The sequence below is a fragment of the Hemicordylus capensis genome, chromosome 6 (assembly GCF_027244095.1).
Source record: "Hemicordylus capensis ecotype Gifberg chromosome 6, rHemCap1.1.pri, whole genome shotgun sequence".
Classification (NCBI taxonomy): Eukaryota; Metazoa; Chordata; class Lepidosauria; order Squamata; family Cordylidae; genus Hemicordylus; species Hemicordylus capensis.
The window spans coordinates 79,349,976-79,363,708 of NC_069662.1; the positions used below are offsets into that span (position 1 = coordinate 79,349,976).

Below are 13,733 nucleotides of genomic sequence, written 5' to 3' on the forward strand. Positions count from 1 at the left end.
CTCATGTGTATAAAATCTGAAATACAGAAAAGGTTTTTACAACAAAAAAGGAATTGAAAGAAATGTAAGGTTTTGCATTAAACTTAGGGCATTGCTTAATGTGTTCCTTTTCTTTTTTTTTTTCATATACTAACTAATGGGTAATATTCATTCCATCACTCCTCTAGGAACTCTGACAACAGGTCACTGAACATAACTTTTGAATGAAAGCCAGACACTAATACTACATAATTCTATATAGAATAGAATAGAATAGAATAGAATAGAATAGAATAGAATAGAATAGAATAGAAACAAAGTACGATATAATTCTAGAAAATTATAGAAAAATGAGACAAAACCAATAAATACTTGTGGAATATTTGTAGGAACTTTAACAGTAATAATGCAGATGTTTTTATATATGTGGTGAGAATATGTCCAATTATTAAGCAGTTTAGGGAACAAGCAAACTTAATTATTAAGAACATAAGAACAGCCCTGCTGGATCAGGCCCAAGGCCCATAAAAAAAAACCACATCCTGTTTCACACAGTGGCCCACCAGATGCCTCTGAGAAGCCCACAGGCAAGAGATAAGGGGATGCCCTCTCTCCTGCTGTTGCTCCCCTGGTATTTAGAGGCATCTTGCCTCTGAGGTTGGAGGTGGCCTATAGCCACCAGACTACAAGTCACTGATAGACCTGTCTTTCATGAATTTGTCTAAGCCCCCTTAAACGCCACCCAAGCTAGTGGTCATTACCACATCCTGTGGCAGAAAATTCCATAGATTAATTACACACTGTGTGGGAAAGTACTTCCTTTTGTTGGGCCTAAAATTCCTGGCCTTCAGTTTCATGGGATGACCCCTGGTTCTAGTGTTGTGAGAGAGGGAGAAAAATTTCTCTCTTTCCACTTTCTCTGCTCCATGCATAATTGTATACACCTGTATCATGTCTCCCTGTAGTCACCTCTTTTCCAAATAAAAAGCCTCAGATGCTGAAGTCTTGCTTCGTAAAGAAGGTGCACCAGGCCCACAGAGGCATATCTAGGGAAAACAGTGCCTAGGACAAGCACTGAAATTGTGCCCCCTGTCCAAACATCTGACACCCATCTTTCAGATAATTTTACCATAATATCAGCTGAAAAATACAAGTCAAGCTCGTTAATCTTTTAATATTTCAAAAATTATTTAGCAGTGGACATAGCCAGACCAAAAAATGCTGGAAAACTACAAATTTCAGTATGTTGGGGCTCATGAAATACCCAAATACTATGTGGAGGTCTACTTGGAAAATTAAACAGAAGTGCCTGTCTCACAAGAAGCAAAGTAAGAGCAAATGAATACAGTCCTCGCTCATAAGCTTCAGCTCAGTATTCACAAGCCCTGATTCTCTGTACAGTGATAAACTGAATATGTGTACAGTGACTTATATTAAATTTAGAAATGATTTTTAATCTGTAGCCCCTTCGGGGGGCTTCCTAAAGGCCGTGGGGGGTCTGCAAAGGTTTTCCCTCCCCTGCTGGCCTCTAGGGCATCACAAGGACCATTTGAGCATGTGTGGTGACCATTTTTGACCATTTTTTTAATGGCCGCTGAAAACAAAATGGCCACCGCACATGCTCAAATGGACTCTGCGATGCCTGGCATGGCCTAGGCCCTCACAGAGGCCATTTGAGCATGCACAGTGGCCATTTTCTTTTTGGTAGCCATTTTAATATTTTTTTTAAAAAAATTAAAAATGGTGCCCCCCTTCAAGTGGCGCCTGGGGCATATGCCCTGCCTGCCCCACCCTAGATATGCCCCTGCAAGCCCATGATCATCTTGGCTGCCCTCTTCTGCACCTTTCCCAGTCCTGCAATATCCTCCTTAAGATACGACGACCAAAGCTGTATGCTGGCCACACCATAGATTTGTATAAGGGCATTATAATATTAGCATTTTTATTTTCAATCCCCTTCTCTAGCATGGAACTGGGCTTTTTCACAGCTGCTGTGCATTGATTCAACAATTTCAATGAGCTGTCCACCATGACCCCAAGGTCTCTCTTCTGGTCAGTCATCGACAGCTCAGCTCCCATCAGTGTATATGTGAAGTTGGTGTTTTTTTGCCCCAATATGCATCACTTCACACTTGCTTACATTGAACTATATTTGCCATTTTGTTGCCCACTCCCCATTTGGGAGAGATCCTTTTGGAGCTGCTCACAATCTATTTTGGATTTCACTACCCTAAATAATTTAGTGTCCTCTGCAAATTTGGCCACTTTGCTGCTTATCACAACTTCTAAATTGTTTATGAACAAGATAAGGAGCACTGGTCCCAGTACAGATCCTTGGGGGGACCCCACTTCTTACTTCCCTCTATTGTGAAAACTGTTCATTTATTTCTACCAATCCACACATAGGAACACAAGAACATAGGAAACTGCCATATACTGAGTCAGACCATTGGTCTATCTAGCTCAGTATTGTCTTCACAGACTGGCAGTAGCTTCTCCAAGGTTGCAGGCAGGAATCTCTCTCAGCCCTATCTTGGAGAAGCCAGGGAGGGAACTTGAAACCTTCTGCTCTTCCCAGAGCAGCTTCATCCCCTGAGGGGAATATCTTGCAGTGCTCACACAATATCTTGCAGTGCTCACACACTCAGATGCAACCAGGGCAGACCCTGCTTAGCTATGGGGACAAGTCATGCTTGCTACCACAAGGCCAGCTCTCCTCTCTTATCTCATGACTGCTAAGTTTACTCAAGAGCCTTTGGTGGGAAACTTTGTCAAAAATGTTTTTTGGAAGTCCAAGTATACAGTGTCAACCAGGTCACCTTTATCCACATGCTTGTTGACACTCTAAAAGAACTCCAAAAGGTTAGTGAGGCAAGACTTGCCCTTGCAGAAGGCATCCTGGTTCTCCTTCAGCAATGGCTGTTCTTCTATGTTTCATGATTTTGTCCTTAAGTAAGCTTTCCATCAATTTACCCAGCACAGATGTTAAGCCTACCAGCCTGTAATTTCCTGGACCACCCTCACCCCAGATCCCATTTTGAAAATCGGTGTTACATTCGCTACTTTCTAGTTCTCTGCTACAGTGTCCGATTATTTGTAGGGAGAAACTGCATATATTTGCTAGGAGATCAGCAATTTCACATTTGTGTTCCTTCAGAACTCTTGGGTAGATGCCATCTGGCCCTGGCATCGACCCAATTAGTCACAGTATCTCTTAAATATCTTGGTATACTGCTACTAGCTGGTCGCTTTGCATGCCAGCATAGCTCCATAAATCTATAGGCCTGTAGAATTAATCTGCCTCCTTATAAGGTTTAGAGACACTAATTGATTCAGAGAGCCCTGTACTTATTTCATTAAAACTGAATGTGTGAACATTCTTTCTCTCCCCTGACCCCACCATTTTAGTGGAAACCATGTTAGCTTAAAGTATGTGCCAACAGTGTTTCTGATTACTGGCTAAATACACTACACTGAATTAAGTACTGATATACATCTCATGTGCTGATTACAAGCATTCTAAATCAGGGTGGAAAGCTGCTCTTAAGTAAGTATTTTAATAGAAATCTGACCACATTAAATCATGGCATTAAATAAATACAATTATAGGCCACTGAAATTATTGTCAAGAAAGCCTTGATCTCACAAACCCAGAAAGTAATTCCCTTATTTCACTGTGCTCAGTATTTCTACTTCATGAAGTTCATTGAAACATCTGAAGTTTGGCTGGCAGAGATGTATGGGAAGCAGGGGTGTAGCAAGGTTGGAGTGGGCCCAGAGAAAAGATTTTAAAATGCCTCCCCCTCACTGAAGCTCAGCTCATTAAGTAAAGAAATCTTAAATGAGGCCGGATAGTGGTAACAAAAAGCATAGTAAAATCTATCTATCTATCTATCTATCTATCTATCTATCTATCTATCTATCTATCTATCTATCTATCTCCTATGTGCCACAACAGAACATCATCCTAAATTATTTTTTAAAAGGTTTTGTAAATTGTTTGATGCAAGTCATTTAATGGTACTAGAGAAAGACATGCTGTTCTGGTAGCTCCAGGTCTTAACACTCACATCAATTTCAGAGGATGAATACAACTGAAGGAAACCCGATGGGTGTGTGGCTGGGGGAGTCAGTCATGTGACTTGCCTCTGCCCCTCCCAGGCAGTGGGCCTCCAGACAACTGTCTCCCCTTGCCCTATTATAGTTACACCCCTGATGGCAAGGCCCACATTGTTTAGCACTGCCCTCTGGAATTCTGTCTCTCCTAAACTTTGGCTGCTCTGTTCCTTACCTGACTTGGCAACTAAGGAACTGTCCTTTCTGAGCCCCCTGCCCCCAGTTGCCTGCTGGTTTTCATTGCTTTGAAGAACTGCTTTATGGCATGTGGGTTTATTGGCTGACATGATGAGAAACATAAGAAACATAAGAACAGCCCTGCTGGATCAGGCCCAAGGCCCATTTAGTCCAGCATCCTGTTTCACACAGTGGCCCACCAGATGCCGCTGGAAGCTACAGACAGGAGTTGAGGGCGTGCCCTCTCACCTGCCATTACTCCCCTGCAACTGGTACTCAGAGGCATCCTGCCTTTGAGGCTGGAGGTGGCCCACAGCCCTCCGACTAGTAGCCATTGATAGACCTTTCCTCCATGAAGTTATCCAAACCCCTCTTAAAGCCATCCAGGTTGTTGGCTGTCACCACATCCTGTGGCAGAGAGTTCCACAAGTGGATCACGCATTGTGTGAAAAAGTACTTCCATTTGTTGGTCCTAGACTTCCTGGCAATCAATTTCATGGAGTGACCCCTGGTTCTAGTGTTGTGTGAGAGGGAAAAGAATTTCTCTCTCTCCACTTTCTCCACACCATGCATGATTTTATAGACCTCTATCATGTTTCCCCACTAAACTAAAAATCCCCAGGTGTTGTAGTCTTGCCTCATAAGAAAGGTGCTCTAGGCCCCTGATAATCTTGGTTGCCCTCTTCATTAAAAGCCATTTCTAGTTTATCCTTTCAATGGGACTACTAATTTCCCCGAGCTAATTTTCTTCATCACTTAAGCCATTGTACAGTACTTTATGGTGTCATAGCCCCTGGTGGCGCAGTGGTAAAACTGCTGCCCTGTAACCAGAAGGTTGCAAGTTCGATCCTGACCAAGGGCTCAAGGTTGACTCAGCCTTCCATCCTTCCAAGGTTGGTAAACTGAGTACCCAGAATGTTGGGGGGCAATATGCTAAATCATTGTAAACCGCTTAGAGAGCTTCCAGCTATAGAGCGGTATATAAATGTAAGTGCTATTGCTATAGTGATTACTGCAAGCTGCCTTAATTTCTTTGGAAAACAATTAGAGTGTACATTTTCAAATACAATAAATAACACAAATAAATATACTAGTTTATTTGAAAATCAGGGCCCAATGCCAAAGATAAAGTGATCTAGACAAGGGGATTTGGTGCACCTCAGGTAAATTTCTTTATGGTCTTCTACCACCATCCTGAGAATCTGCCAACACTCTATACGAGGGATGTGCAGAATGTTTTGCCAGCAAAACATTTCCCGGCCATTTCAAGTGTTTCGAGCTTGAAACACAACACCATCTAAATAAAAAGAGAACAACCCCCATTTTGATCTAAACGTTTCAATGTTCCGAATGTCATTTTGGAGGCTGTTTTTCCCTTGCTGGTTGCGATCTCCTTGCTTCTTAGTTGGCTTGTTATCATACAAATCAAGTGCTGTCATGGGCAACTGTGCCTCCATTGGCTGGCTGGAGGGAGGGGAACACAAAAGGAGGGGATTTCAAATTCAAAATGAATCCTATGGGGGTTTGGGGAAAGGGTTACAAATGTATTAAAAAATCACCTGCTTGCCCATTTCTTTTGTGCGTTGGGTGGTAGGTAGCACCCATCATGCCCTACCATCCAACCCACTTTGGTGTCCCTAGAAATTATTTGAATTTTTATGGAGTTTTATTGTATTTCAACTTTTGTAAACTGCCTTGGGATGCCTTATGAAAAGTGGTATAAAAATTGAACAATAAATAAATAAATTTCCGATTACAATGGAGGAAGTGTAGTGGAGGAATAATGGCAGCAGCCATATTGCTCATACTTCCCCATTTTTACTTTCCCCTAAAAATATTATGAGGCTTTCTTACATGTAAAATCCTGCCGCTGCCTCCTTCACATCTAAAACTGATGCATTTAGTCATCTTAAATTTACTTTAGAACTCCTGCGAGTCTTCAAAATACACATCTAATCTTTCTATGGTCCTGATACATGAATTATGTCTGTATTCTGATACAGGACACGATTAGACTCAAGGCTTAAGTATGCTTAAACCCATTGAAATAAATGAGATTAAGTGCACTTAACTTTGCATTGGGTTGTGGCTACAATCTACAAAATGATGTCAAAGCTTTTCAGACCCAAAGCCTATGAGAATTTTTCCTAAGAGTAACAAGGCTTTCCTGCTATGGTCTTCCATTTGGAGAAAGTGATCAATACCCTCTTTGTAAATCAGCTCAATCACATTTATTCAGTCCCCTGGACTCAATGTTAGGCAACCGGCGACCTCTGTTGGTGAGTTTATAGGATGAGAAGAAAGGACAAAGAAGCCTGCAAGTCATCCCTGTATAATGATTCTGGGAAAATCAAGATAAATTAATTGCCCATTTCTTGAGCCCATTTCTAACATCAGTTACAACATAGGCTCCTTATCCTTTTCTTTATAGCATGGAATCGGATTATCCATATATAACACATTAATGGGATTATTTAGGACAGTGTCAGAAAAGCAGTGAAATATCAAAGGTTTTATAATTATCAAGTCTGAAAAAGACAGCCTTTTGCATGCAGACTACTAGCAGTGGCACTACTCAGAGAAACAAATCCCTTCCATTCTTTCTATTTTGAATTTAGAGATATAAAAACCAGCTGATAAAAACCAGATAGACATTTACAACTGGGAGCTGTTGAGAGTGCTGGAGAATGACTAAAACTATTATTGTACTGGCTTTCTAAATCTTGGTGGAATATACTGGTTTATTAGACAATAGTTTGAGAACTTTGGCATTATTGATTTTGCAGGCTGTTAAGAACAGGTTTTAATGAAAAAAGAGGTAAAGAAGGTATAAGATACATATTTTGACAAGTTTTATAACATCGTATAAGATTAAAAGCCCTTAATATATATTATGGGGGAACTGAAAGGAAGCACAAAGCATATATACACACATGTACAGCAAAACTGATAAAATGCACAATTTATACTAAAGGGGTTTATTTGGTCGTTGACTGTAAATAAATGAGTTCAGTTATACTGAAGGGAGAAATCCACCCCCTTTTTTCTGACACCAGCCATTTTTTTTTAAGTTATGTAGAGAGCACTTGGAAACAGTACTCAAGAGAAAGAAATGTTGTCTCTGTTGGTACTGAAAAGGACTAAGATTACTATGCTAGAGAGAAGGAGAGACTGAGAAAAACATATCTCTATAAATCTGCATGCATATTTCAGTTTTCCAAGGAGTTGCAAACCACCATGTGAGATAAAAGCTGGTTCCAAGACAATGTGCTCGACACTGACTGTGTGTTTAAAAAGTGTGCCTCTCAGGTTTATCTGTTTTTTTCAACCAGCTTCGGTTGCGGACAGGATTGCAAACAAGAATCCAAAAAGGCATTCCCATTTGATTTTGCTCATGTTTTATTTTCTTGAGCGGGGGCGGGGATGAGAATACTTTTCCTTGAAACAAAAGCACAGGTTGAAGACTTTTTTCCATTCTCCCCGCCCCCTCGACAAACCTTCTCCAAAGTATCTGCTTGAGCAACGTTTCTAAGAAGTGCACTTAAATCACCATTATGAGTCGTTCGCCCCCACCCCCTCGCCAGCCCGCCAGTCTTTCCTTCCTTCACAGTACTTTCTGAACCGAAACCTGGATTTCAATAGTCACTCCCCTTCTTTCCCATTGCTAGGGTTGTTCATTATTCATAGTCCGGGGCGTGTCCTAAGCAGGGGTTCTATATAGGCAAGAACTTCAGCTGAATGAGAGAACAGATGGAACAAAGTTAGAGAGTAGAAGCAAATAGCAGGCAACAAAGCGATTTAAACGACAAAAAGAAGGGAACTTTATCTCCTTTAAATTATTTTTATTATTTTGCATCCCCCTTTCTCTCCTTTCTTCTTCTTCAATCTTTTCCTCCTAAGATTCAAATCATTTTGTTTTTAATTTTTGGTGGGGGGACTTAAAAAAAAAAAAAAACCACCTGTGGTGCAAGCAAATAAATAAATAAATAAATAAATAATCCAAAGCAGCTTAAAGCCAAGCGATTTAGCAGCTTTGAAAAGAGCTAGCTTTTAATTAATATATATATATTTGTATATTTATTTTCTTAGTAGCGCTCTTAGCATATTACAGGGAGAATTGGAGAGTTGTTCCTGCGGCAGGTCTCCTCTAGAGCTGAACGGCTGCACGTCTCTTTTCTCTCTCCCGGCTTCTTCCTGCGCATAGGTTGTGTGAGAGAAGAGGCTGTTCTGCTGCAGACTCTTGCACTAGGGGAAGGGTGCGTAAGACGCGCGCCCACCCCCCCACCGGCATTTTTTTTTTAAACATCTCTTGGTGCACCTTCAGGGTGTGCAAGTACCTGTAGCTCTTGTCCTCCTGTCCCCCTGCCCGGGCAGGCAGTAAGGGAGTTGCAGGCTCCCCCTCCCCGACTCCTGAAGTGTGTGTGTGAGAGAGAAAGAGAGTGGTGGTGTGTCCCCTCCGTGTCGGGGTGCCTGTGTCCGCCTGCTCCTTGCCCTTTGCACTAGGGGTGTGCGTGTCGGTCGGTCGCTCTGTCCCCACCTAGGCTAGAGGCAGCTTGCCACACAGCGGCTCCCTCCTGCCCCCTCTCCCTTCTCCTCCCTGCCTGCTGCTCTTTCCCTCTCTTCGCCCCCCTGTCGCCGTTGCTATGGTGTCGCGGCTCTACGTGCTGCTGTGGGCAGTGGCGGCAGCGACGGCGCTGCTGAGCCGGCTGGCGGTAGCGGTGGGGCCGGTGGTGCGGTGCGACCCGTGCGACTCCCGGGCGCTGGAGCAGTGCAAGCCGTTGGCGCCCGAGTGCCCGGAGCTGGTGCGGGAGCCCGGCTGCGGCTGCTGCTGGACGTGCGCCTTGCAAGAAGGGCAGCCGTGCGGCGTGTACACCGAGCGCTGCGGCGCCGGGCTCAGCTGCCGGCCCCGGAGCGACGAACAGAAACCCCTCCAAGCACTCCTCGATGGCAAGGGGCTCTGCACCAACGTCAGCGGCGACGCGGCGGCGGGCGGAGGAGGAGGAGGCAGCAGCAGCAGCAAGTTCCGCGCCCTCCTCCTGCGAGGGACCCACGGGCCAGGTAAGGAGACAAAAGGGAAGGGGGCGAAGGGCGGGAGAGAGAGTGCGCCAGTCTCGCTCCTTGCGCTTTTCCTCTCTGCTGTCTGTGTGCGGCGCGTCTCTGAGTGCGCAAGCGAAGACCCCGCAGACTGGGCCACTTGAGGCCTCTTCTTTGTGTGTGGAGGAGTAACAGTTCGAGTGTGCAAGTAACAGGCAGTTTTAGGCTGTGCCCTGCAGCAGCAGCAGGTCCTCCTGTATGTGTGTGCGCGCACTAGGAAGTGTGTGTAAGCGTAGCCCAAGAGTGGGTGTGGGTGCGGTAGACAGTCTGCAGTTTTAAACTTCCTGTGGGGTAGCAGCGGTTCATGGGGACTCGTGTGTATGTGTCGTGTGTGTGTGTGTGGACGGGAGTGAGGACGACAGATAGCCTATGCAATTGGAGGCCGTTGTGGGCAGCTTTCTAGGTGTGTGTGTGGCAGGTAGTAAGTCCACTATGCATGTGTGTGTGTGTGTGTGTGTGTGTGTGTGTGAGGTAGTCCACTATGCTTGTATGTGGGGACAAAGCTACCATCTCACAGAACAGGGCTATGTGTATGTATGTTTGTGTGTGTATACACATACGTAATTGAGGGAGCATTATGTGCAGTGTATGTGTGGAGCAGTGTCTGTAATGTAAGACCCTCCTAGGATGTGTGTGGTGCTGATTGTGGGTTCACTTACCTGTATTCGATGTGTGTAATCTCTGTGTGAGTTGCTCTGTGCAGTGTTGGCTCTTGATGATGGAGTGTGTGTATGTAAATCCTGTGCAATTTCAGCCCCTGCTGTCCAGAGAGTGTGTAAAGTTTACTTTGCTATATCACCTCCTGGTGTTTCGTTTGTGTTCATGTCTAAAACATCGTGGGCAACTCAGTTTCTGATGTGTATGTGTGTTACCAGATGTCTGGTTGGCTGCAACAAGGAAGGGCAAACAGGAGGTTCTCGTATTCAATGAGATTTGGTTTCAAAAAGTAAAAGAGAAGAAGTTGAAACAGTTAAACAATGTTAACAATTGCCGCCTTTTTGTAACTCCTGTGCATTATGACTGCACAGAGTGCATTATGGCTGCACAAAAACAAGAGTTAGGAAAACATGAGATGAAAATTGTTACAAAAACTCCTGAGAGGTGGAATTGCTCGATTTTGTGTCAAATCACTATTTGCTATCCTGCTGCAAGAATCTATATCTGTATAAACTTTAGATTTGTAATACATATTTTTAAGAAAAGATCCATCCATTTTAAAAAAATCCATGCCTCAGGATCCTTCTTCACAAAAGATGGAGGAAAGGGGCACTGAATTAACACACAGATGCCTTCCTGAATGAATGACTTGGCAAAACTGTTGGCCTGGTCATCCGGCAAGCTAAAAAAAGTGTGCCCAAATGATTTATTTGCAAAGTTCCTAGAAAGTGGGAGGGGAAGGGGAGGGAAACTGCGCAGAGCTCTGGAAGTAGTAGACTGAAGCAAAACAATGTACTGTACCGCCCAATCCTATGCATGTTTACTAAGAAGTAAGTTCCCGTTGAGTTCAGTAGGACATGGAGTGGAGCCACAGGATTTCCCTTGCAAATTATCTTGCAAATGAAAATGTGGGCAGTTTGAGCTTTAAAACAAAAGATTCATGCAATTGAGAACCTCTTTATTTGTTCCTTCTAAAGAGACTGGTGACCCAATAGTAGTTTACAAATGATAACTTTATTTACATACCTTCCATGTATTTGCATTATACAGAATTACTTTAAAATACATTAAACCAGCAATTTTAGAATCATAGAAAAATGTAGCATTAATGTATTTAAAAATAATTGCATAGAATGCAAATATACAGAGGCTGATGTAAACTAAATTATTTATCATTTTCAAATGAAAATTGGGGCACCAGTGATTTTAGAAGGAGCAAATAAAGAGGTCCCTCAACTGCATTATTTTTGTTTGTTTTAAAGCCCAACTGCCTCACTCCCTTTTGCAAGATGATTTGCAAAGGAAATCCTGTAGATCCACTTACAGTGCAATTTTTAACTGAAGGTAGGTGGTTGAAACAACTTCCTTATAAGTGTTTTTTTTCCTAGAACATATGCAAAGTTAAGGTTCAGAATCTGGGGGGGAAATGGTGCACAAACTAGAGAGATCAGTAAAACTGGACAAAAATGGCATTTTTAAAAGTGAAACATTTGTAAGTCTGTATGGAGAGGGGTGTGGGTGTGTGTGTTTGCGCACTAGGCTTTAGCCATCTTTGGCCTTTTCTCAGCTATATGAGAAATTGGTTATCAGGCTTCTCTTGAATTAGTCCCTACACTAGCACCATATGCCCTGTTCATTATTATACCTTGTCACACTTTGTGCCAGCTTGAAAGTGGGAAGACTTCAGATATGACAAGTTTTAACCTGCACTGAAACACGACAGTTTCCTGTATAATCTCAGGATTATGCTGTTTCTTGAAGCAGGTATAGAACAAGGAGCAATTCTTTGCAGATCAGCGAGACTCGGTTACTACTACTGTGAATATTTATACAGTACACTGATTTTCAGCAAAAGTTGTTAGAGTGACTTACATAGAAAAATCAATAAATAAGATTGTTCCCTGTCCACAAAGGGCTCATAATCTGAAAATAAACATAAGATAGACACCAGCAACAGCCACTGGAAGGATACTGTGCTGAAGATGGATAGGGTCAGTTGTTCTCCTCATGCTAAATATAAGAGAATCACCACTTTGAAAGGTGCCTCTTTCCTTAGTTAGTGCGGGATAACTTTTTCATTATCAGAACCATGATGAGAGAGATTATTTTGTAACCACAGATATCAGAGGGGATGAATAGTTTGACCTCAGCAATTGCAGCTCCTTTCTGAACATTAAGATATTCTACATAATTTGACTCTGTTCTGTCATCTCTGATGAGAAATCATGTAGAGATTTGCCTAGGATAAATAAAAGTAAGGCCCTCTCTAGTAGGGGATAAAGTGCTCTCTGTGGCCAGAGATGGGGAAGTACAGGGATCCAACATAAGAAGCACTTTTGAGGTGCAGCCTTCTTTCCTTCACATTGGGCATATCTGAGACTGCCATGCAAGCCTCATATAAATAAGTGAAGGTTGGAGTACTGCTTAGGAGTACTGGAGTACTGAGCTCTACTGAAGCAACATCTTTTTTCTTGTTTCTTTTATAAAGAAACAAGAAAAAAGCAGAGATTTGCATAGGGTGAATAGCAGGGCCCTCACTGTTACATATAAGGCAATAGTTATCAGACTGGGCTTTGTTTGGAGAATATTGAGCATCCTTGAATACTATTGGGAGTTCCCTGAACAGTATCGGTAATAGCAGACAAGCTTCACTAAAAGGTTGCCCATCCCCCCCCCCCCCCGCCACAACATTCCTCTACATATCTTGTAGGTTGCCTAGCACAGGAAATGATGATGCCCTAAAGGCTGGCCAGTGTCCTCCATGAACTGTGTGTGTACCCAAATGCCCCAGAATCCTCTGCAGCATACTAGGTTTCCTTGACAGACAGTTCATGGAAAGTTTGGAAACCAATGTAATGGTCTGGGGGGCGGGGAAGCTGCATGAGTGAGGATAGATGGAGCACCCAAACCCACCAAGTAATTGTGGTGTAGTGTTGGGTTTGGATATGCAGGGAACCCAGGTTCAAATCTCTGCTTAGATGTCATTCTCACTAGGGGCCTGGATCAAGTTGCTGCTTTCAACCTCACAGAGTTGTCACATACAAAGTTGTTGCAAAGCTAGAATTATGCTTTGAGTCCTTGAAGAAAGGGTAGGATACAAATTGAACAAATAAATAAAAGTAGCAATGCCAAGTGTATTTACTGCCTGCCTGTTTAAAGAGAAAACATCTGACCATAAATCCATTTTGAAGGCAGATTGTTTTGCAAAGCAGTACCATCTTTTTCACGTACAAATTTGCTGTGTCATGTATCCATATTGCCCATGATTAAGTTACAGTAAGTCTCAAAACTAGTTATGTAGCTGGTAAAATTAGCCACTGCTTCATTACCTAGATTAGGGCCTTTTGGCAATCGGTTATCTTGAGGCACTATGAAAATATCTTCAGTCCAAAATATCCCAAAGAGCTACTTTGCTTGAGCAAAATCTTTTTTCTTTTCTTCAGAATGATTCTTAAGTAACTATAAATGGATGTATAACTAACTTGGCATCATTGAATCCACTCATAACTTTATGAAGGCAGGCCTAGTCAGTGGGGTATAGTTCTAAATGGGCTTAGTATTGAAGTGTAAACAAAAAGGCAAAACACAACCCAGATTTCATCATGATTACTATTTTATGAGATCTTTACATGACAGATGACATGATAGCCATGAGCTAATAATATGCAAAATATCTTCTAAATCTGTATATGCAAATAGAAAATTATGTA

General features: G+C 42.6%; 1 protein-coding gene across 1 annotated transcript in view; it reads left to right on the forward strand.

Moving 5' to 3' along the window:
• The first annotated feature begins 8,891 nt into the window (after positions 1–8,891).
• The window catches only part of IGFBP3 (insulin like growth factor binding protein 3), a 35,665-nt gene continuing 30,823 nt past the window's right edge, over positions 8,892–13,733 (forward strand). The window contains exon 1 of the mRNA XM_053266087.1: positions 8,892–9,330. Within this exon, the coding sequence (XP_053122062.1) occupies positions 8,916–9,330 (415 nt within the window). The 5' untranslated portion in view covers positions 8,892–8,915. The remainder of the gene's footprint in view (positions 9,331–13,733) is intronic.